General features: G+C 39.9%; 1 protein-coding gene across 1 annotated transcript in view; it reads right to left on the bottom strand.

Moving 5' to 3' along the window:
* Positions 1-26,197, bottom strand: part of LOC100548643 (polypeptide N-acetylgalactosaminyltransferase-like 6) — a 53,870-nt gene that overhangs the window by 11,646 nt on the left and 16,027 nt on the right. Inside the window, exons 4-6 of the mRNA XM_031553265.1 lie at positions 23,660-23,767; positions 10,509-10,730; positions 618-734 (exon numbers count right to left, since the gene is read on the bottom strand). Coding sequence (XP_031409125.1) covers positions 618-734; positions 10,509-10,730; positions 23,660-23,767 — 447 coding nt within the window. The remainder of the gene's footprint in view (positions 1-617; positions 735-10,508; positions 10,731-23,659; positions 23,768-26,197) is intronic.

Below are 26,197 nucleotides of genomic sequence, written 5' to 3'. Positions count from 1 at the left end.
CACGTTCATTAGAATTGCTACTAAATGGCCAGGTTGTACTTTCCATCCTGCTCACGTTGGCCAGAGCTAATTAGTCACAATCACAGCAAGTACAAACTGGAGCTCTTTTTCTCCACTCTCCTGGGAAGTTTTTCTTCCTAACCGAATTAGATTAAAGCATTTTTGAGCCTTTATCATCCCTCATGTTTGTGAAACCCATTCTGGCTTTCACACTATTTATCTTGCTTATAGATCATATTAAAATACAACCACTTACTGTGTTTGCAGAGATGAGAGCATAAAAGGAGACAATCAATAGATGCCCAGGTAGTATTTAAAATATTTTCAGTGAAGTGAACTGAACTCAATATGTTGTCATGACATACTGAGATAGAACTGGGGACCCAAAAGCTCTTTGAGAACTAGAATTCCTTTTGGAACTTTAAAAGAATATGTCAAAGTCCTGAGGTTAGTTTAAAAAAAAAGAGTACTTTTAAGAAGCAATTAAGGTCAGCAATCATTCAAAAATAATTTTTACACTTAGCTTTATCTTAAGTAAAACTTCAGATAAATGTTCAGAAGCTGGAAAAAAGATCCAACAATTTTACACTGCTTTTTTCTTTTAGCTGTTACAGTACCTGTTCATGTGACCACGTCCGTTCTGAGCCATCCTTCACACAAATGTCTAGCCTCAGTTCAGTCCCTGTGGCTCCATGTTTGCTGTCCACACAGAGATTGGCTGCCACATTTCGAATCTGTAAGGTCAAGCAGCAACATTTCACATCAAACCAAGCTGCAGAGCAGTCTCTCCAACATTATGGGGTTATGAATTTAGCCATCACAGAAACTGAGGGGCTCAAGATTCAGTCGTACAGAACTGGTTTTTACAGGGTATAAGACCAGGTCTTGGAGTGATCTCTTCTTTTGAAGAGCTTCAGAAACAGCAGAGTTAGAAATACTCTGCTTAACAAATGAAAGGTAGGCCTGTATGAAATAGTCTCATGCAAAGACACTAAGAGAAAAAAAAGTGTGAAAGGTTCAAAGCTGATTCTGGCTGTTTTTTTCACCTCCTCCTGGACCAAGTGAGATAAATGGTATTATAAGGATACAATTTCCAAATGAGACTCTCACAGGCTTCAGAGCAATATTGCTCTGAACACTCTGTCCCAGTGCTTGTTCTTCCTTTAATAGTAATGCCAATGTAGATAAAGTCACACAGCACTGTTCAAAATGCAATAAAATTAAAAAGTACTTATCATGCCCACCCACAGAGGTTCCTCATGCTGTCTGTATGCTTCTGCAAACAAACTGCAGTGGGACTTATTCTTAAAAGGAGGCTGAAACAACTGCGTAATAACCTGTGACTATCACTCACACCATTTATGCACCGCTGCTCCTAAGGAGGTTTTTCTGAAGGACTGGATTGAAAATGCATAGGCTGCCCTCTACTACTAAAGAGAAAAAAATGCCATATTTATTTTGAAATACGTAAACGTACATTTCCCCTTGAATACCTTGGCTGAGCTGCTTAAAAATGCTTCAGACACAGCCAAAGCAAAGAGGATTTCTTAAACTTTCCATTTCAATGAGATGCGCAGACAGTAAGTAACCAAAGCCTGTGCACATTCGTTATTCATTTGGCTGCACTTCAAGTGCCGTGTTCAGTTTTGGGCCTCTCATTACAAGACAGACAACGCAGCCCTGGAGCACATCCAGAGAAGGGCAACGAAACTGTGAGGGGTCAGGAGCACAAGTCTTACTGGGAACAGCTGAAGGAGGTGGGATTGTTTAGTCTGGAGAAGAGAAGGCTCGGGGAGACCTTATTGCTCCCTACAACTCTCTCAAAGAAAGTTGTGGCAAGGGGGGGGGTCAGCTTCTGCTCCCACATAACTAGTGATGGGACAAGAGGGAACGGCCTCAAGTTGTGCTAGGGGATGTGCAGGTTGGATATTCAGAAAAATTTCTTCTCCGAAAGAGTGGTAGGTATTGGATTGGGCTGCCCAGGGACACGGTGAGGTCATCGCCCCTGGAGGTGTTAAAAAAATGTTTAGATGTAGTACTAAGGAATATGGTTTAGTGGGAAATACTGGTGGTAGGTGGATGGCTGGACTAGATTATCTTGGAGATCTTTTCCAATCTTAATGATCCTATGATTCATGAAGATGTATACAGATTCTGGATGTGCAACAGACAGAAGGGAGGTGCACATTTTTGACATTCTTGCAACTACTTTGATCCATATTTTAAAAAAAGAAAAGCTAGATGCTGAACAGAGCTGAGGAGAGATTTCCAATTTTCAATGGAAAAATATATTTTTTTAAACCAGTCATCATTGTTGCCATATTATATTAGACAAACATAAATATTGCTACTCTTAAATATGGCTTACCTCACAGAAAAGATAAACAAAACCAAAACCGGATGGAAAACATTTCATCACAGAAAAGAACACAGAATACAAAAGGGGCAAGTCTTGTGCTTGTAATACACATAGGAGAGCTGCTTTGCTCTTTTTTACTATTTTGGAGGATTGGAATTTAGTCTATTCATCATGTTCTGAAAAAGATTTAGACAGATGGGAAAACAACAGGAACTGGAGGAAAAAAAAAAAAACAACCAACACATCGCCTTCAGGAAAGGCTTTAGGAACTGCATTTGCTTAGCCTAGAAAGGAGCAGATTGAGCAAGTGATGTGAGCAGCAGTTTGAGCTTCAGAATTCTGAGCCTTCACCAGTGCTCACAGGCATATTCTTTCAAAACATAGACAAGCATAGTTCTAGGGCATTCTTTCTTATTTCAGTGCAATAAAATTGCTGTAAAAGCAATTGCTGCTATCCTGCCAGTACATACAGACAGATGCAGAAACCCAGCACTGAGCCCCACAGTAGAGTCATGTTAACTGAAAAAAAGGATGAAAGGTAATAAGTTCTCAGTAACTCTTCCTTCATTTTCATATCATCCATCAGAAGATGGAGATAAGAACAATGAGTGGAAAACATCTATTTTTTTTAATCTATTTTTTCACTTAAGAAAAAATTTCTCCAAGGATTATTTGGATTCAGATCTCTAAAAATGAAAGAAAATGAGTGCTCATTGGATTAAAGGGCTGACATAATTTTGCCTAGATGTCATTGCTCCATCCTGTTCTCATTCATTTGGATGTTGTGGTAAACGTATTCTGGAAGGCTTTGAGCCAAAGCTACATTTAGGATATTCACTGCTGGAATCCACTGCTTTTTTATTTCCTCTGTTCTTCTCTCTGCTCCTGAAAGGTTTTCTCAAGTTAGTTTTTTCTTCTGGTTTGTTGCACCCCACATGTCAATTCATCTTTTTGTTTTGTTTTATCCATCCTTTCAGCTGCAGAGTGGAAGTGGCTTGTTTTTCATTTTCTTTTTGTATTACAGGCATTTCAGTAAAGTCTGTGCTTTTGTTCTCTGGCATTCCTGTGTGGCCTTGGCAGAAACTAGAAACTGATCCGTGCCATCAAACTGCTGCCAGAACCACAGGGAATGTTCTGCTGAACACCAGCACTATCTTACCTACAAATCCCCAAGGTCCCTTCACAGAACAAGGAAGGAGAGCAGGAATGCAGCAAAGAGATGCTGTATTTTCACGTTTACATCAGTACACATTTGAACTGCTTTGTCTCCAGTCACACAGCACAATGGATGTCAAATGTTTACTTTACACCTAGAAACATAGCTACACTCCTAACACACTCCCATTTCCAACATTTGTAGCTGGGCAATTGTGGAGACATATTATCTCTCACATAGTTCTTAAAATATTATCTGAACACACGCTGGGATGATGCTACTACGAAAGACTGCAAGCCCTATCTTCTTATAGAGAGCAATTCATGTGTTCAAGCACAGACTCTAAAGGGCTCGTAGACTCTCTATTTTATAAGGAAGGAGTAAGGCCAAAGATATAGAGTGTCTTTCAGTGCTGCACCTATGTTTGGGAAATAAAGACTTGGCAAGCGAAGGAGATTTCTGCTGTTGTAGCATCTGATTTCTGCTTTTTAAATGAGGTAGCAAGCCATAAGGAGAAAGGACTGCTTAAGTCTAGATACAATTGTCCTTGGGGTTTATGAAAAAGAGTTAGACATTAAAACTACAGCTTCTTTTGTTAACATTAGCAAGCTTATATAAAAAAAAAGATGCTCACGAAGAGTAGTAAAGCCTGGAAAAAGCTCAATTAGACTACAAAAATAGAAAGGGGAATACATTAAACAGGAGCTGTGGCATTATAGGACAAAAGCTCTTTGAACCTAGGCTTTATGTTTAAGAAGACGTTTGAAGCTGTTGATTTGATAAATATTTCTGGGACAGAATTGTTTTCTTCAGAGTGCCTGGTATGATGCTATGTTTTTGTTCTAGGAGAAAAAAATGTTGATAGCACACCAATGTTTATAGTTATTGCTAAGCAGCGTTGTACAGAAACAAGGCTGTACCAGTTTCTCAGCCCATACTAATGAAGGGCTGGGAGGAGTATCAGGAGAAGCAACAGCAAACAACCACTTCTAAATAACCCAAAAAAGGGTGATAGTTAAAGAAAGAAAGATTTGCTTACCCATCCCAAGGAACAGGGCTTGCTGAATACTCCAAAATGAGAGATATCCAGGCAGAGACCCTTCCCTTGTAACAGCCAGCCCTTAAATGAAGCTTAGAGAGGGGTGGAATCTGGTGAAATGCTTTCACCTGTGCTCCCAGGGCTGGTTCTGTCCCTTTGCTAGGTGCTCAATCATTAGTTCAGATTGTGACTTAGCAATTCCCATACAAAGGGACAGAATCAGGACAGATGGTTTAAACTGACCAAAGGGATATTCCATTCTATATGACATCAAGCAGAAAGAGTGTTTTGAAGGGGGTGGGAGTTCATCTCACTCTCTTCCTCTGCTCGAGAGGTAAGCAATTCACAAAACTGTAGAATGGTTTGGGTTGTAAGGGACCCTTAAGATCATCTAGTTCCAACCTCCCTGCTATAGACAGGACACCTCTCTCTGGACCAGGTTGCTCAAAGCCCCATCCAGCCTGGCCTTGAGTGCTTCCAGGGAGGGGGCAACCACAATCTCTCTGAGCATCCTGTTACAGTGTATCACTACCCTCACAGTAAAGAATTTCCTTCCTATACCTAGTGTAAATCTACTCTCTTCCAGTTTAAATCCATTTCTCCTCAGCCTGTTGCTACATGCCCTTATAAAAAGTCCCTTCCCAGCTTTCCTGTAGGCCTCCTTCAGGTACTGGAAGGCTGCTATAAGGTCCCCCTGAAGCCTTCTCTTCTCCAAGCTGAAGAGCTCCAACTCTCAGCCTGTCCTCGTAGGGGAGGTGCTCCAACCCTCTCATCATCCTCATGGCTCTCCTCTGGACCTGCTCCAACAGCTCCATGTCTTTCTTGTGTCGGGGGCTCCAGAACTGGACTGCAGCTGGGGTCTCACAAGAGCAGACTTGAGAGGCAGAATCTCCTCCCTCGACATCATGATTTTCTTGATGCAACCCAAGATACAGTTGGCCTTCTGACTGCAGGAGCACATTGCTGGCTCATGTTGAGATTTTCATTAACTGATGCCCTCAAATCCTTTTCCTCAGAGCTGCTCTCAAGACATTCTCTGCACAGCCTGTATTTGTGCTTGGGATGGGCCCACCTCTCAAGTCTGTCCAGGTCCCTCTGGATAGCATATCTCCCCTCTAGTGAGACAAATGCACTACTCAGCTTGGTGTTGTCTGCAAACTTGCTGAGGTTGCACTCAATCACACTATTCATGTTGCCTACAAAAATGTTGGACAGCACTGGTCCCAGCACTGATCCCCAAGGAATGCCACTCATCACCAGTCTCTGCTTGGAAAAAGAACCATTGACTGCAATTCTGAGTGTGACAATCCAGCGAATCCCTTATTCAGTTAGTGGTCCATCCATCAAATAAATTTTTCTCCAATTTGGTGATCAGGATGTCAGCTGGGATGGCGTAAAAAAGAAAGTCCAGGTAGATGATGTCAGTTGCTCTTCCTTTATCTACTGATGCTGTAACTCCATCATAAAAAGTCACTAAGTTTGTTAGGCACAATTTGCCTCCCGTGAAGCTATGTTGGTTCCCACCAATCACCTCAATTTGATTTTTCATGTGCTTTAGTAAGGCAAGGAAGATCTGCTGCATGATCTTGCCAGGTACAGCAGTGAGACTGGCCCGTAGTTCCCTGGATCTTCTTCTTTTCCCTTCTTGAAAAATTGGGATTATGTTTCCACTTTTCCAGTCAGTAGGAACTTCACTAGATTGCCATGACCTTGGCAACTATGGATAGCAGCTTGGCAACTTCATTCACCGGTTTCCTCAGAACATGTAGAAGGATCTTGTTGGGTCCCATGGACTCGTGCACCTTCAGGTTTTTTAGATGGTCTTGAACCTGATCTTCACTTACAGCAGGCACATCTTCCTTCTCCCAGTTCTTACCTTTGCATTCTGTAGCCTGGGTGGTGTGGCTAGAGCCTTTGCCAGTGAAGACCAAGGCAAAGAAATCATTGAGCACTGCAGCTTTCTCCATATCCATTGTGACCAGGCCTCCAGTCTCCTTCTGGAGAGCGCCCACATCTTCCCTGGCCTTCTTTTATTGCTGCTATATCTGTATAATTTCTTCTCGTTCTCCTTTGCGTCTGGTTAGATTTAATCCAGACAACTTCTTTGTAGACCTCCCAGGTAACTCATTCTTGCTTTCTCTCCTATAGACTTACATTTTGCACCTCATGCATAACTTGTTATATACATTCATATATAAATATACATTGTCCTAACTGTTATCCTTTTCCTTTTCTGTATCTTAATAAATAGGTTTATCTCAGCCCATGAGTTCTATATTTTTTTCCCTTGATTCTCTCTTCCATCTCACTGGGAGTGAGGGAGAGAGCAAGCAAATGACTGCATGTCATTTGGTGCATGGTGCTGAATCACCAGCCAGGTTAAACCATAGCACTTACACTAAATTGACATTAGAGTTTTTCAGAAAGTCATGATTTCATCTACTCTCCATGAGAGAGGCAGATTAAGATGGTCTGACTTCTTACACTGAAGAATACAATAGTTCCTGCAAGGTTTGCCCTTGAGAGCATGGGTGATGCTCTGCCTGCCCTGCAGCCCCACTGTAAGCCTGGGTCACCTCAGTCTTGCTGAAGGCAGGGGTTAAGCCACTCCCAGCAGCATGAGGGTCAACTGTGTGCTCATTGTGCCCTAACCAGAGGCATCAAAAACAGAAATGATGAAGCAGAACAATCTAAAGGTTATCTTAAGATGATGAAGGAGGAGATGATACTGCGGCTATCCTCACAATGCCCAGTACAATGCAGCAACATGAGAGGAACCTTGATGTTATCAGCTTCATATAAACACTTTTCTTATATCTGACTCAATGCTGAAAATCAGAAAGTATCTGCAGCTCTTGGAAGACATTAACAACATCCATTTATGTTGCTTTATTTGTTTGAGCAGCACTTAAAGATGATTTTAGTACATGCTTACATTCTCAGATAACCCTAGGGCCATCAATGTTTACAGATCAAATAAGGAGAAATGAGCCACCTCTCCTGCCAACAGATACACGGCAATTTTAAATGGATTTATCATTTGTGTGAGCCATAAAAAGAAAAAGCTGAAGTTGAAAGAAGTCACGCACTGCTAAAGACCTCTCTGAAGAAGTAGAGGACTCTGCTGTGCTGCATGACAGTGATCCTGATGGAAGAACTGTGAGAAACACAGCTGTGTGGCACTTGTTTTGTGTGCGATGGGGGAATAGCTGGTACAATGCTCATGTGACACTTGGTAGGTTGATACTGACTAAATAAGGCTATGAAGGTGAGACTTTAAAACCAAAATAATCAGAGATTAGTGCATTCTTACATTTTAATCCCTTTTCAGATATGCTACTTGATTTAACTTCATGTATGACATTTTCATGCCAGTGCTGTAAAACAATTCTATAAAATCCATGAAGTCTGGACTGGAAAATGAGTATTTTCTGGTCCTACAGCTCAGAACTGCTGCAGTGACTGAGTGACTTGCTTTGTATTAAATCATCAAATAAGAAGTTTATGCAACAACAAATGAAACCAAGCTTAAATATTTCCCTTTTGACTCACAAAAACAAATCAATCTTTTGATATTGCCCTGACAATAGGATTAGTAAAGTCTAAAACAAATTACAATGGCTGACAGTATATGACTGATTTACTGTAAAATGTGTTTTCAAAGATATTGTTTGAAGCTGCGCAATACACTTGCAGTGGCTTGTAGATTTAGGAGTACTTCCTAAGAAAACGTTCAATGTACAAATCTCACCTAATGCAGCTATTGTTCTTAACTTCCTTCAGCAGGATTTCCAATACACATTACAAATAAATTATTGCACCTTTGAAAGAGAATGGGATGGTTATTACTGTTTTTCAGCTGGTAGCACACTTTCCAATATATTTTTAAGAGACAAAAAATCTAATTTAAAATTTGCCTTTTTTTTCCCCCATGGCGAGAGAGAAAACAGTACAGTAATCTCATGCAAAGAACTGACAATCACTAACCTTAATCTGTCTGGATTCATCATTGCATTGCTGTGCTGCACACATTTCAGATGTTAAAAGGCAGAACAAAATATAAAATGAAAGATACACCCTGCCAACTACAAAGGACAAAAGGCACAAACAAGAACGAGATAAGGTTGTGTTGAGGGTAGTGGAGACAACTAGTTTTGTTTCTCAGATTTACTTCTTTTCTATTGTGAATAGATTTTATTGAGAGATTTAGGTATCAGATTTTAAGAGAGTTTGCAGAGAGGAGTTATGCATAGGTTGTTTACCAGATGTCTGATTTTACACCACATAGCTTCTACTATCTGTGCATCAAATACTAGAGCACAAGAGTGCCTAAGACCTCTTGTTTATTCTTCCTCAGACTGATGAAGTCTTCCCAAGAGCAAGCAGAGAGAATACTAAATGGCAGTCAGCCTTGACATGGACTTCTAGCGTGTTTAGTCAGCAAGGTTTCTAGAACTGCTTGATTCTTACAAAACAGTAACACACAGTCTGTGTTCCTCTCTCTGTTTCTAATTATGGCAGTCATTGATCTCCAAGTTTGTTTAAGTTCTTACTAAGAGCCAACAGATTAATTAAAACTGCACAGGAATGCTGTAGTCCCAGGGAAAAAATAGAGTAGTAGGACTGGAACTTCTCTTTTATGTCAGAGAAACTATATTTTAGAGGAAACAGTCTTCGATCTTCATTTCCTTACTCACAACTCAGTGAGTACTTTTAAGGTACAGATTACTTACCACTGCTATGATGTACAATTTACTCTCATGAACTCATGCAAGGAATGCATCAATAATGATGTGAGCAGAATGACTATCTGAATCCCAATGTCTTCTACTTGACCCTCTCACTGAGTTAAGAACTGTTTGGCTGTCTATAGAAGTTATAGATGTCATGATCACAGTCCTTGAAGAATGCACACGTATGCATGTGGAAGACCATGAAAGTGGACACAGATGAAATGACACAACTCTGATCAAGCCTTGCTTCTACTGAGCATCTCCAGTAAAATGAGAAAGGTCCAGAATTCAGCACAGACATTCTTACATTGTTTAAATAGCAGCAAAACACAGGAGCAAAGTCCTTCTTATAAATCTTAACAGATCAACAGGAAAAAGTAGTATGTGCATCACCTTCAAGATGCAATGTATCAGCAGCAGCTTCTAGGAGTAAAAGGCCACTGAGACTTTCAGTAGAGCTATGGAAGTCATTTCCTGCCCCTGCACACTCTGTGTTTTCATTTTACCTATACAAAACAAACTGTCAAAACAGGGTTTGCCATGTCTCTGCTCTTCAGAGAAGTCTGTAGGCAGATCTTCTTTGAGTATGGTTGGAGAGTTCCATCAGGCTTTTTGCTCACTGCTCAAGGGATGCTCAGATGCTAGCTTCCCTTTCCTCTCCTTTCCCTTCCCTTTTCCCCAAAAGATGCATTCCATTTGTCTGCTACCAGCATGTGGAACCTACAAAATGCAGACCACAAGTTCAGCAAAATTAGTCTTTTTAAGAGAAACGTAGCAAGGCTCCACTTTTCACATTTGCAAATATGAACAAAACAGACCAAACATAACTGCACCTGAAAAGAATCCTGGTGAACTGTAAGACTAGGAGGAGGCATAAAAGCCGATTTGCAACAATACGGTATTGACTTCAGACCTTCTTTTTGCTAATAAGAGTCTAAAATCAACTTGTGATATGCAATAACGAGAGCTACATATTCTTTTCCATGTTCTTGTTCTCAATGGACATGTATCTTGTGGCCTGTACACACTAAATCGTAATAAATTATAAAATGGACAGCAACAGTCCTAAGACATGACAGTTTCTTCTTTTAATGCTAATTCCGGGATGTACTCCTTAATAACACAACTTATCAAAGGTGCCAAATATAATTTCATACTTTTAATTTCCTGTGATGTAAAATGTTAGGCCTATTTAAATTTCTTCTAGTTTGTATTCCTCACCTCCCCCCAGGCAGCAGGTGGAGGCTCCACAGGTGGGTAATATTTTGGGACATCCCAAGCCACTGCAGCCATGAACCACTTGAAATCTTTACATTTCAGGTGCTTGCGAAGTTCCTTCTGGGCAGAGATGTCACCAGTCGAGAGATGTCTGTACTCGGGCCGTCGCTGGTAGATGTACTCTGCAAACTCATCCATCCATGTCTCTGCCACACGCTTCAGGTTCTGTGCAGCACCAAAAAAACACAAATACCATTTTTTTCATGCATTGACTGAAATTATATCCCTGATGGGGATAATTAAACAAAAATTAATAGCCCATATAACTTGTAAGCTTAACAAGTCTAGTTGTTCATTCTTAACATATAGAAAAATACCAATAAACATATGCTTCATTAAAGTGTAGAGTAGCCACTATAGGATATTAAATATCCTGTTTTCCTGTTGACTTGGTAAAATAAAGTCTTTTCTCTATTGAACACCTTATTTCACTTCCTATTCTTTATGCATTTTCAGACGGGCTTTGATTAATGCTGGATGTTAAGCAGAGATTTTCTTTCAGCTGCTCAGATTTGTATTTGTGCCTTTTCCTGTTAGCTTGGAACATACTAATGAATTAATAGTTCAAACTATTTCTTCTGTATCTCACTTCACATCTGAAAGGCATCTAAACCTCAGCCATCATATGGCTTCTTTGCCTAGTTTTCGCATTTCTCCAGTCTTGGCTAACTTCTCTTCACCAAGCTGCCCCTGATGCCTCCTCAATTCTGTTTAGGGAGATTTTAGAAAATTCCCCTAGAATGGAGGTCTAGTTGCCCTGCTCTTTTTCCCAAAATTACATCTCACAATTCATGCCCACATTTTGGGTATGAATTACATGCATATGCATGCGGACAAGCAGTCACAACCTTATTGTGCTCCATCTCCTTTTTGGTTTTGCACTAGCTTTGGACCGGAAGCTTTGTTGTACTACTGTACCAGTAGATCTGCAAAAGCATAGCCCATAAACCTGGAATGGAGCTGAGACAAAGCAACTTGAGGGACAGGCATCATGTGTCTTTCTGCACTCATCTTGTAGACATAATCAAGGGCCATTTTTTAATGAATCCCAGTTCTGGCTTATGTCCCACAAAATTTATTTTTGTTGGCACTTTAGTGGAAAGAAAACTACCAATTTTCTTGTGTAAGAATTTGGTCAAAGTAATTAAATTAGCTTGCTGAAATTATAAAACAGAAAAGACTTGTAAGAAAAACTCCCAGACAGATAAGACTGAAAGAAGTAAATTTTATTTTGTTTAGCATCATGGAGTCTAAATAGCTGTGGGATAAGTGTGGGAATTTTCTCTATTTCTGTATGTTATTTTTCTACATGAATTTATATGCAGATGTTGAAGTGGAGTACAGATTTAGTCTATTCTGCATTTCCACAGTAGCCCAATAACCTCTTATCTCACTAATAAAGCAACGTCTTGCAGGATGACATTGACATGTTGAAGTATTCTTATTGCTTTGTTTGTAAAAACAAGACCATAAAGTTTTGTAATATTCTTTTTATAGAACACTAACTGCAAAATGCTGAGATTTGCTCTGTAATAAGCTGGAGGACAATATGCATCTGATTATCAGCAACATAAGGTAAAGCTTCTTCTCAGAACGTCCTCTGCATATAAGTTAGCCTGATTCTTACTCTGATTTGCTCTTGAGATTCGTTTGAAAGATCCTTTCTTGAATTTTATTAATCTGCACAAACTAGAAATCTCTGAGCTAATAAGACTTATCTGAATACAAAGACAGCAAGATACAGAATGAACTTTTAGCTGAAATTGCAAGATAAGTTTCTAGTGTTTTGTCTCTGTGAAGAAAATACATTAAAACCTGCAGGGGTAAAGCCAGCACAATTAAAGAAGGTTAAGAAATCACATCACTTCTATCCCTACACAGAAATGACTCATACCTCACATAAGATTACCTTTTGTTGTAATTGAATAAAAACCTACATTTCTTTACTTTACAAGATATTTGAATTCAAGAATACAGGAACTGGGTCGGATGAAGAAAGCCAGAATAAACTTAAGAACAACACATAAATGACAATCTCATGCTTTTGGTAGATTAATATGTTATGTGGTTTCAGCCAAGTAGTAGACTACCAAGTACTATGTGATGAGACTCTGTAGATGAGACCAAAATATGCTTAAGTATATTAAACTCATAAGCTTAAATCTGGAAAACAAGTGTGATCCTTCTAGCACGTTTTCCACTTGTATGTGCTGCACACTTCATTTACTATAATGCTAATGAAGTTCAAGACTGTTCTAGAAAATATCATACAACTTTTGGTTATCTCTTTATCTAATAGTGTCATTTCCATATTAAAAACATACAGTAAAAGTACAGTAAAAACATTTCTTAGGAAAGAAAAATTCAAAGTAACTTCAGTGGAGACATAGCCCATTGGTTTTATAGAAGACTGCTGGAATTTTCTCCTGCTATTTAGCTAATCTAAAAGAACTGCATTCTTCCCTAGATGATTGTAACTGAATGAGAAAGGAGTCCAACATACATGCTGCATATTATTATACTTGCTTATTTGCTCAAAATTCCCATTCACCCATTAAAATCTCTTTGTTTTCCAACAAACCCTTAATTGATGTAATCGTTCCTTCCTCTCTTTCTTTCTTCCCTTCCTGTGATGGTGGGAACTTATCAAACTTGAAGAAAATACAGTTCTGCACACCATTCCCCAAGTATCAGGTAAGCTCTTTATCCATATATCATAGAATATCCTGCGTTAGAAGGAACCAACAGGGGTTCCTACTACCTAAAATTCATATCCAAAACCGAAAGTGATATCCAAATGGCCCTTGAACTCTAGCAGCTCAGTACCATGCCCACTGACCCATGGTGCAGAACCTTTCCATAATCCTCAGCCCAACATTTCCCTTATGCAGCTCCATGCCATTCACTCAGGCCCTGATGCTGTCACAAGAGAGCAGAGCTCACTACTACTCCTCCGCGCCCCTTGTAAAGAAGTCATAGGCTGCCATGAGGCCTCCCATCCATCTCCTTTTCTCTAGGCTGAACAAACCAAGAGATCTCAGCAGCTCCTCATATGCCTTGCCCTCCAGACCCTTCACCATCTTTGTAGCTGTCCTTTGGATGCTAATAGTTTTATGTTCTTCTCACACTGCGGTTCCAAAACCTGCACAAAGTGCTGGAGGTGAGGCTACACCAGTACAAAGCAGAGTAGGACAATCCTTTCTCTTATCTAGCTGGCAGTGTTGGGTCTGTTGCACCCCAGGGTGCAGCTGGCTCTTCTGGCTTCCAGGGCACAACACTGACTCAAATTCAACTTGTCTTTAACCAGAACCCCTAGATTCCTTTCTGTGGAGGCTGAACTCCCGCCTTCTGTCACCTAGTCTGTACATATATACAGGACTGCTCCATCCCAGGTGCAGAATTCAGCACTTGCTCTAATATGTAAAGATCTCTCTCTAAGACCTCTCTACCCTTGAAGGATTCAACAAATAGCTTCTTCTATTTTAGTGTTTTTAAGATCAGTACATATACTTTATAACAGACATTATAAAGTACTAGATGATAAGAATACAGAAAAGTTAGGCTTAGTAAGATTATCATGTTGGAAAGATAATCAAAGATAAATGGAAAGTACTCACTGGTGTTGTAGGCTTGCAATAAATTCCACAAAGAGTGATCTCAGAAAGACCCTTCATCAGTGGCAGTCACCCCTTAAATGGGGGGGTCTAGGAGAGGTAGAGCCAGGCTCCACCCCTTCCAATCACACAGGTGAATTGCCTTCACCTGTGCTCCCACAGCTGAGTCAGTGCTTGCCTCAGGTGGTCAATCAGAGGTTCAGGTCATGATCCAAAAGTTCCCCTACAGCGTTATTCACAAGTGTACTTTGTATGCTTTCATGTACACCTTTGAGTCTTGCAGCCAGCTCACTGACGAAAATGTTAAAGAAAATTGGCCCTAAAACTGAAAGCTGAGCAACTCTGCAGATCCACACCAGTGACTAGCCACCAGCCTGATGTAACTCCATCTACTATAAACAATCCTGTGAGCCTGACCCATCAGCCAATTGTTCACCCACTGCAATCTTTATTTGTCTAGCTGCACGCTGGACATTTTATACAGAAGGAGAAACAGTGCCAAAAGGTTTGCTGAAATTCAAAAATGTTCTATCAACTGCTTCTTCTGGTCAATTTGGTGGGTAACCTTGTCATAAAAGGAAAAAAAGTTCATAAACAGGACTTTCTCTTCATGAACCCATGTTGGCTGATTAATGATTGTATTGTGCTTTTCAGTAACTCCCAGAGTAATCTTCTCCATAATTTTACAAGCACTGAAGTGAGACTGACAGGATCTAAATCTATTTAAAACTTTGTTCCTTAGTTCTTCCAAAACCTATGCTTCTCTTCTATGATAAAAATTTTCCACACCTTGGCAGATTCTATAATGAAACTATATGTTCTTAGCATGTTTATACATTACTATCATTAGCTGAACCTGTATGAGGCAGCCCTTTGAATTTCAGTAAGTATCCTTTTAAAAATATAAACTCCTTATTTGTTAGCTCTAAACCTCTGGACTATTTAGGAACATGATTGTAAGCAGCCCTCCCCCCTGAAGTAGTGGAAAGCTCTTTCTGAAGTTGGTTGTTATAAGAAGAAAGCATTCTGTATCCAAACATTTTAAAGAGCTTTGTTGTCTTCAGTTAACAAGAGATTCTTATCTTTATTTTCACTACAGAAGCTCAGTAATCACAACATTTCACTTTAACATAAACACGTACAGACCAGTAACAGAATCTTCAAATAACAGTTAACCCCCATATTTAGATTGAATGAAGTCAGGTAGATCCAATTCTGCAAGCTAGCCCAGAGTAGCCTTGCACAATCAAAGGCAAACATCATTCACATTTCTACTTACAGTATAATAACTTGTCATGTCCTTGGGGATGAATGAGCTCTGCTGAGTTGAATATTGCAGTTCTGTGGCTGTCTAATATTGTGAGAAGTTGCTCTATGAGAAAAACCTCCTAGGAACATAACTTCTCCACACACATTTCAATGAGATTCTAGTTTCCTACTGACCTTACCAACAGAAAGGAAGAGGCTCACAACTGAAATGTGAGAGAAGTCATCTTACTTTAAGGCTTACTTGTCAAGTGACATACTTGCAAGGAAGTGATTTCAAGTCCTTTATAAGTCTCCTCGAGAACTGATTTTCCCACTATCTGTGACAGACATTGTGGAGGAAGGAGGACTTTGTCATGTCCTCCTTGCCTGAGCCTTGAAATGAGGCTAGATAATTCTGGAGCATGTGCCCATATTAAACTCCATAAATGAGAGAGAGAACAGCTACCAGATCTTGACAGAATGTGAATTAAAGCAGGTGCCAAGCCACTTGACTATAACAACTTCATAATGCATGAGACTAAAGAGCCTACGAGATCAGGTGGCATTTTGTGGATGCCTTACAGCACTCCAGTCTCACAATAAAGTTAATCTACAAAGAAAATAAACAAACGTTGGCTTGAATCTCTCAATTTCTAACTCTGCTAATCTTTGCATAATCTTATACAGAAAACAAATCTTTTAAATGCCAGATTCTAAAATGCCTTTTCAAATATTTTTATCAATAAGAATAATCAGTTTGGGGATCTCTCATGATGAGGTAGATCACATGTGCTTGGATTCTTTTACCTCAATCTGAACACCTCACCTAAATGCATTCTGAGAGGATAAATGAAATATGTTTCTACAGCTGAAAAACTGCTGTAGCTTCACAAACTACTACTCATTGCAAGGCTACAGATGCTCAGTCTGGTTAAGCTGGAGTTTAAATTGAAGAGGAAAAAAATAAAAAGAAACAAAATAATAGGAGTAATTAAATGCGGACCGGTTCAATGCTAAATAGTTACATGAATTAGATACACAATATAAGGAAGTCACTGGAATTGTAGATGGTCATTTGAGGAGTTCTCAGGACCTATCCATAACAGATCAGTGATAACTTGTTCTCTCTCATCATAGTCAGTGGAAAGTTTCTCCATGATAAAAAAGAAAGCCCAAAGATACTTGAGAAGATGCATACCTCTATGTGTAAGGTTGTGACAGTGCCACCTAGAAGCTGAGCAATGCATGCAAGGGTCATATCAGCCTCAGAAAGACTCATTCATCACTGCCATCAGTTGTCCATGCATGCATTTTTGAAGTGATTACATTTTGAGGCGCTGCTACAGCACTGTTCTTTGATAAATCCTTTACTATTGGGCTTATATTTGGACAAGTTTTCCTTGATTTTTTATATAACTCACACATTTAAAACTGGAACTTTGTGTTAGATTTTCTTTCAGCAGTGTTCTACAACAAGACGGTAAGTTATAATGTCACTGATCTCTAGACTTCAATAAAGAGTTGAAACTACTTGATTGGAGAAAAGAGAAAGAAATATTTCATGGACTGTTTTGTCCTGTTCACATTCCACAGGGAGTGGGAAACATACATCTCTTTGATAAAATGACAGCCCCTTCTTTTTAAGGATGCAAGATTGTCCGCCTTTTTCAAGAGACATGTTATTACTGAAATTCAGTGAGAAGGTGGGCACTGGTTAGCAGGTTGGAAAACTGGACTCGGGGAGAGACATAGCAAAGGACAGATTCATATATACTTTCTCTGAGCAAGGTTAAACTAGATTGGTCCCTGAGAAGAGAGAGGTAATTCCATACTTCATAACAAAAATGTTACCTGGAGACATACTACTGCACACTGCAAACCTGCAAAACTCCATCCCAACAGTTACATCTTTTCCAATTCATGTTCCTGATGCAGCAGTTAAGCTATCATTAAAATGCAATTTCTGTTTTCAGTTTCTCCAGATGTTCCTAAGTATGTTTTTGTTATCCAGTGGCACTAAAGCAGCGCTACAGTTCTCTTATTTATTTCACTTCACCTACATAACTGTTTTCTTCTGATTTTGTGACTATCTCACTCTTGGAATGAAACCAACCCTAATCCCAAACCCCAGACTTTGTTTTCGTCAATATTCAACTACCATGGGAACAGGTGCATCCTGCAATGGATTCCTGTTGTCCTACATTTAACCCGGCCATTTTCCAGGAAGCTGTATGTCTCCAGCAGACACACGCACATCTGGTGTTGTTTCATGTGTCACAACACTCTTTTCTCTCATCAGCAAGGGCATCAAAAATTACTTTCAATTACATCAGTCAAACATGAGTCACTGTAGCATTCCTAGAGACTTCAACTATGAAATCTAAGAGGGGATGCAACTGTTTATTTGCTAAAAATAATGCTACAATCTCTACCACAACTAACATATTAATCTATTTATTCCTAATAACATTCATAAGTGGTTATTTTCTTTCTACTCACTTCATCTTCCTATTTTAAATGCTCTTTATTGTTTATTTTGTGAAGTACAGTGTTGTTGCTGCTTCAGGACGGGTATCTTTTTTATGTCTGGTAGCAGCTGCACTTCATTTGGCTAGCAATAACGTAATGTACAGTTTGTTTTACATAAGAAGTATTTAAAAAGCACACTGGGATCCAGCCAGCCAAGAGAACTATACTTTATGCTCTTCTGGCAAATGGGTAATATAATGTAACAATAAATTACTGCGAAAAAGGAGAAAAAGCATGACTGGAGGAACCCATTCAACAAGTATGGATTAATATGACAGAGGCAGCAGAATACAAATCCTGACAGCACTCACAAGGAGAAAAACAGTACCCTAAACCTGAATGTCATGCAAATGCTCCTCCTTCAGTGACAATCATTACTCTTTTCTGTACATTTATACAGTGGATGCAAAATAAAGCATTTCCTGGACACCAAATACAGCTTTGTGACGTGCAGATCTCAATATCTGCCCATGTCGATTATGGTCAAATGGGGGCTTTTTTCCTGTTCCTCTTCTTGCCTAACTCCCTTTTTTTTTCCTTTGGCATTAGGCAGTGCTACTGTTTGGCAGTCTTTTCTCCTCTCCGACATCTTGTTTTGGTCCTTTGTACATAATCATGTTTAAAACTTAATTAGCTTTCATTCCAGTAATGGTTTGCATTTGTGTAAAAAAGCAAGCAAATAAAGAGATGCCTGCAGGTGTAAAAGAAAAGCTTCTTGATGGAAGACAGTGCACTAACTAGGTGAGAAAGCTGGTGGTGTATATAAATAACTCTGGTGGGAGTTAGCACAGCACAGCTGGCAGAGAAGCAATAGATTGTTTTCAGCCTGTATACTGTAAATACCTAAAACTGAAATTCTAGAGATGTTACCTGAAAACAGCCAGAATTTCATTCTTTTTAGCAATGTTTGTATCTCCACCACCACAAAAAAAAAAGTTAAATCTACACTTTGAAAAAGGGAAGAGCTGGCTGGAAAAAGCCAGCTGTCACTAAAGGACACATCTCTGCTCACTTGAGGCTGGACTGTGGGGTTCGGTAGGCAGCAAGCTCTGTATGCACACATGGTGCATTGCCAGGATGCTCCCTGTCTCAAGCTCTGCCTGCACGTCTCTTCAGCCTGTTTGTAAGGCAGCTGTGGGGAGAGATAGAGTACAGCACATCATCCTCTTGGCCACTCCAGAGATAACTGTTTCAGAAAGGTATAAATACAAACTTTATTTACTGATGCCTGGTCCTCTGCAGGAAGCAGAACGATGGTGTAACATCTGTTTGCTACTGTGATGCCCACTTTGCGGACTCATACTTGGTAGCCTACAGCCCACCTTTGCTGATAATCCTAGAAGAGAGTTCAGTAGTTTGTTTCCAGACACATTTCTTCAGCTACCTAACCTGGCTTCCAGTGCCAGGCTGTTGAACAAACACTAGAAAGTGTGCTAAGCACTAAGGAGGTGACTATGAAAGTACCAGCACTGTCCCTGAGCAGCATGCCACATCTATTGGTTTGCACTCCAGTCATATGAAAACGCAGCCCTACGAGCTCTCTTTACCTGTTTCTCCTCTGTTCTTTAACTTGTCTGGAAACAAAAGAAAATGTTGAAGAGCTGCTTTAAGAAAATGCCCAAACATTATCTGCAGCTGGAAAAAAAATAATTAAAATAAGTGATCATAATATTAAAGCAAGCTCTGCTAAAAAATGCAAACGTAGTCACAGCACCAGATGGTCTAGCTACATTTCTTTATTTAAAGGAATTATCTTTTCAAAGCCACAGAAAAAGGCTGAAAGAATGGTTCAGGTGGGAATCTGAACCCACCTTTAGCAGCTGAACTCCTGAAACAAACTCTTGTAAGTCCCAATTCAGCGACACTGTGTAATGAGGCAAATGTCATCGGGCTTGTGTCTGCTGGGTCAGAGGATCACTGTGCTCTGGGATCCCACGTCCTGGAGTGCAGGGAGGAATTCAGGTTAAGATTAGGATTCACCATGCTGTTGGGTTAGCATCCAAATGTGAACTTCAGTGGGACTGCCCTTCCCTTCAGGAAGGCCTAATGCTCTAATGTTCTGAGTTAAGGCTAAAGTGCTGTGTAAGATACCTGTAAATGAAAAAAAATTCTGTGGATATATTTTGAAATTCTGAGTTCATCTCTGTATATCCTATTGAAAGTGACTGCTTATTGATGATTTTCTTATAGCTCTGGCAGAATCATGAATAGAAAAATCCCCCCACCCCAACAAGAAGCAAAATAAAATAATTTTCTGGGATACATTTAAAAGAAATTGCTAATTCAATTTTAAGGTCTAACTTCATAGATAACTCAGTAAAAAAAAAAAAAAAAAGTCTTAACTGTAACTCTTAACAAAAAATAGCAACAGTGAAGAATATCATAAAGCAACTAAAGCAGTCCAGTCAAACAATTCAGAAGTCCTTAACAGGACAATGACTTGTGTGGGGTTTTAAGATTTGAGACCTAGTTTGCTATACTTTACCTAAAACAAACAAATAAAAGTAGCTATTAGTCGCTGCAGTGTTGTGCAGAGGGTGACTGAACAAATGAATGAATAATTATGTGGTACTTCCACACTACAATGAGGAATCACTGCTGTCATCTGCATGCCCATTAATCTCATTTTATGTGCAATTACCTGTAAATTGGGCCCCTGGCAAGCAGTGACATCCTGAGACATCTCCAGAAAAAGCTTTGTTATCTGCGTTTGCTTGTGACTAGTATTGGTCTAGTATTAAATGTGTAGGTTGGTGGCCACGCCTGTGTTGGGGGGGAGGTTGGAGATTCGTGATCTTTCAGGTGCCTTCCAACCCAGGCCATTCTGTGATTCTGTAACGGCCTGTTTTATAAATCTACCATGCATGTTTACAGTTTGCTTTACTTCTGTACGGCATATTCTGTACAGACATAGGTGGATTTTTTTCAACACACAAGGTATGTGTAGGCCTGTCAGGTCTAGAATGACAGAAAAGAAGGAAAGAAATACAATAATAAGGACATAGAAAATTGATGTAATGACACCTGCTATTGTGTGTGGTACGCTAATGGCTATTTACTGATGGGGAAGGCAGAAAACAGTTTTTGACAAGTCTTTCATTTTATAAATCAAGTTATTCTCATCACAGATCATAACTCTTTAAAAATATACCTAAACTGGTCAGATATTACATAGCTAGCTGAAACTGCATGTTGAAACTTGCTACTAAAAGATGTAAACAGGTGAAATTCTAAGAGAAGGGAAGGTAAAATGGGCTAACATAGGCTGAAACAGCTTGAAAAGAGATCCATGGTATGATCTGAGTTATGCAAGAGTTTGTCTAGAAGCTCCATCTTTCTAACTCGTCCCTGTCACTTGTGCTGGTGTTGAGGGACGGGATGAGGACATCCATGCTTCTTTAAAGCAGTATCTGCAGAACAGAAAGCTCTCTCTTGACAAGTGAAGGGGCTACTGCAATCATTTACACAATCTCAGTTGGGCTTCCTACGGCTTATTCCCTTGTGAACTGCACCTCCAGTATCCTCCTTTACACAGCAGAAGATGGAAAAGGATTTAGCAAAATGTTTTATGGAAACAATTAAGTACTGAAAATATTGCAGAGATAATACTTCTGGGTATTCTTTTGGTATGCTATCCATTATATTATTGAACTGGAGGGAAGTTTCAGATAAAATATTTTTACAAGCAAACTACATTCTTTGGAGAACATCATGATATTCGGAGAATAAGGTAAAGATTGCTGAAAAATCTAGGCAATTTGCCACAGCATTATTTTGGCTAACAGCTCTGTTTGGAGCAGTTTATTCAAAACCACAAATGGCCTGTTTCAAAGGGACTGACATATGAAAGATGAGTATGTATTTGCTTTTGCTTTTCTGGATTGGATGACAGAAGGAGAATATATTTAGGCTTAAACACAACATTATGGTTCAGGGTCCTTTGTTCCTTGGCTAGTTATTAAGATAGCCCCAAACACTAAAATGTACAGAACCTTGACAAAATGCATCTTAACAGTTATATTTTGATTTAGAATACTGTACCAGAAAAAATTAAGAACCTGAAAATTCAATTTTTCTTTCAAATTTTAACATATGCCAGAAATTTACCTAAGCATCATCATGTTTCAGATTCTAACACAGATGGAACTATTTCTTGAATGGGATGGATAAGGTCCATCTTATCAACATGCTACTACATCTTTTCTCACAAGACAGGGCAGAGTATGAGCAGGTATTTAATTTTATATCTGGTATTCTAGGGTGCCAATATTTCACAAATGTTTAATTAGAATCATGTGAAAATAAATGTATGGTATAAAAATATAAATATATTACATGCGTATACATACACACATATACATATGAATAGAAAAAAAGGGAGACTGCAGGCTGTGGCTACCCACTGGCTGCAAGTATTCACAGTGCCACCATGAAAGGTACTGTTGAACTGTATGAGATGCTAGTAAGTACAAACAGAAATGACTGAATTTGATTCCTTCAGGTAATGCAGCAGCATATTCTCCTGTGAAATACTTTGTTCTGTAGTAGGGGAAAAGAAAGAATGAAACTTGGATTTCTAATATCAAGTTAAGTGTGGTTTCACCAGGGGACACAATAACAAAGCAATTTATATCAACCAGTGTAGAAATCTGAATAAGGACACTTTGAGAATACACGTAGTTAGCTTAGGGGAAGATCTGAATCTCTCAACTTAATCAATCCCCTTGTCACTAACACTACACAACCACTAATCTCGTTACTGTGCCTTGCTATTTACATGGGCATTCTTTTCAGGCAATTTTTTCTCTCTAGGCAGCTGTCAGGCAGGGAGTACAGAAGGCTTCATTCCTGTCTCCAGAGTTATCACAGCCAGACTTGTTCCATGCCGCCAAAACTAAGAGTATCTCCCCTTTAAAAGATATTCTTACCACATTTTCATTATTAAGAAAAAAAAGGATTCATAAAATATTATCCTACGGCAATATACAGACTTTAATATTAACGCCATTTTATTTAAAAAAAAATCCTCTAAAATAGAAAAGATTAAACTTAAGCATGAATAAATACTACTATCTGCCTGGAAGCTACATCTGTGCCCTTTGTCTCCCATCTTTTGACATCCTGTGAACATCTCCAGAAAGATACAGAACATCTTCTCTTGAGCAAAAAGTTCCCCGTGGATATGGATGGTAGTCTGAGAAATATCTAGAGGTCTTCTAATTTCTCACTCACATGACTCCAAGTTGGCGGCATCCCTAACCAGGTTTTATACAATAATTAGACAGTTGCTCAAATCATTCTTGCTCAGTTCTTTTCCCCAGAAAATATTCCTTATGCAAGATTCTGCCTGTTCTGCTGACAGATAAGAAAATATGCTTTCAAATTGGTCCTGCTATGACTGACAACACTGTGCTATTCAAGAAGCATAAGCCTTAGGTTATTCTTAGGTTCTTTTGAATTGCTATGAAACACACTTCTGCACTGAAATGTCCAACCCTACAATTTTAAGCTTTCATTTTGCTCTTTGCAATTTTATCTCTGCAAGGCAGAATAACTGCAGCAATTGCACATCTCATTTCAGAAAATAAAGCAACATTCGTTTCACATTTTAATGGCTTACTGTTAGGTGTGGAAACTAGTTCATAGGAAATGAAGAAAGCGATTATAAATGAAAATGAAAAACAGCAAAACCCAATTACTCACGCGTGCTAGGCTGGTGCCAGAAGGAACTTTATAAGGGACATACTTCCTGTAGATATGCCCAACTCTAGAGCATGGAACATCGAACATGCCACCTCCACACATCCACACCTGGAAGAGAGACAGAAAGCAAATTAAAGAATGATTCCTGAAGACACATGGAGCAAAACATGGCATTTTAATTCATGGGATATGTGAAAACTACGCATCATTCTGTACCGACTCTTCCTGTACTCATAGTGGTGGCCTTACCTGCATGCCCAATGCTGGGATTAGATAATAAGGTTCTTTGGTACCTGGCACCTCACCTTACAAAAGCAGAGTATGTTCAAAATAAAAATATAAAACATTTAATATATCAATGATCCTCCTGAAAAAACAGCAGGATATTATTAAGTCAGCTGTTTAAAACATACCGGACCAAAATTTCAAAAGAGGGGCATGAGAGTTCAAACAAGTCATCAATTGGAAGAAAAAAATATCAAAATACCCATCTTTCATATTGAACAGTGAACATAAAGCTCCATTGTTAAGGTGTTCTCCAATTTATAAGGAAAAATAAGCAAAATCAATTAACTTATGATCAAGATCATGCAGAAAGAGAAAGAAGAGCACGTCGCTTCTTTTTGTAATTAGTACATTTAACACAGAAATAAATGGGGTCATCTGGAGGATATGTGTGATGCTTCAGGTTAGAGCAACCAGAACTCCCACAAAAATGATGGGAGCTGCAAGTCCTTCACAAGACAAAAACTTATTTGTGTGCTGAGGGGCAGCAAGCAAAGAACTCTTCACAACACTCCACTTAGCATGACTACATTTTACGAAGTATATGGGAGAGCTAGGTTGTGTGCCATGTCAGAGGTACAATGGAAATAAGTGACATCACTGTCTATGCTGAACAACTAAACTACCAAGGTGGTTATTAGATGACTTATGTGGCATGCTGACAACATTTATAACATTCTGATTTTAAATAAGTAGATAAATAAAGCAATTTGACTTTGCAAATCAGAGAAATAGAAAACAATAACAAAAAACACTACCAGAAATCCCCCAAACAGAACATTTTTCAGCAGTCTAAAACCAATAAAGTATAAAAAGTTCACAGTGAAGGGAGCATATAAACAGGAGGGGTAATGATTGTTTACATGGGTGGATAGTGATAGAACAAGGGGAAATGGTTTTAAATGAAGACAGGAGGTTTGGATTAGATATTAGGAGGAGTTTTTACACTCAGAGGGTGGTGAAACACTGGAACAGGCTGTCCAGAGAGGTTGTGGACGCCCCATCCCTCGAGGCATTCAAGGCCAGGCTGGATGTGGCTCTGGGCCGCCTGGTCTAGTGGTTGGTGGTCCTGCCCATGGCAGGGTAGTTGAAACTAGATGATCTTTGAGGGCCTTTTCAACCCAGGCCATTCTATGATTCCATTATTCTATGATCTGCAATGTCTTAAGGGAGAGCAAGGGAGGCAGAAATTCAGAATCTGTCTCCTGAAGCCAAGGACGTGCTGCAAAGCAGAGGCTTGCTGGGCCAGGCATGGCCTTTGCTACGGTGGAGACTGTACAAAACCCACTCTGAGCTAGCAACCTGGAGATGGCCTTAAGCACAGTGCTGCCATCTCTATGTCCACCAGAACCCCAGTTCCATTTCCGCGAAGTGGCTACCCAGCTGAGTGCTAGCAAGCTGTCTTGGTGCTGGCGTTGTACCTTCTCAGTGGAGGAGGAGAGGAGAACTCTGCACTGGTCTCTGATGAACTCAGCTCTCGGAAGTGGTTCCTAGCACCCAGTAGGGATGGAACAGAATCTATGCAAAGCTGGAACAGGGCATGGTGCAAGGTGATAAGGCACAAGATGAGAGTCACAGTACCATGGAACTTAGGGATTTTGGTACCTGGAGGGGCTGAGGAAACATCTCCAGCCCTGCATGACTCCCAGAAACTGACCCACAAATCCTCATCCTACCTAGGGTCTGGGAATGCCCTGACCACAGCACGGTCCTGAAACGCTCAGCAGTCAGGAATGGATGACACATGTCACAGGGGAAGTGTCGCAGTTTAATTTAAAAACACCCCATACAATAATGTGAAAGCTGTGTGCAGCCTGTGATGCAGATGCTGGAGAATACGTCACACATGGGTGGAAGATGGGCTCCTCCCCAAGGCGGGGGACAAGCCCTGCTCCCCATACCGAGCCCTCCAGCCCTCCAATTATACCACATCCCACCAAGTCCATTAAGTCCATCAAACCCATCAAGCCCATCAAGGTGGGACACGGACAGTTTGCACTCCCAGAGCTACGGACATGCAAAATGAACAGCACCTGGTCTCCCTTGTGCTGGGGAGCCCAGTTCTGGGTCCAGAGCTCCAGCTGTGGCCTCCTCAGAGCTGAGCAGAAGGGCAGGATAACCACCCTTCACCTGCTGGCAGCAGCTGGCCTCATGCGGCCCAGGACATTATTCATCAAGGCGACCTGGGCTCCTTGCTGGTTCAGCCTGGTGTCCAGCAGGACTCCTAGCTCTGCTGCAGCTGGCTAACCCAGC

The sequence above is a fragment of the Meleagris gallopavo genome, chromosome 4, assembly GCF_000146605.3.
Source record: "Meleagris gallopavo isolate NT-WF06-2002-E0010 breed Aviagen turkey brand Nicholas breeding stock chromosome 4, Turkey_5.1, whole genome shotgun sequence".
NCBI classification, from domain to species: Eukaryota; Metazoa; Chordata; class Aves; order Galliformes; family Phasianidae; genus Meleagris; species Meleagris gallopavo.
This window is presented reverse-complemented; position numbering and strand designations above follow the sequence as displayed.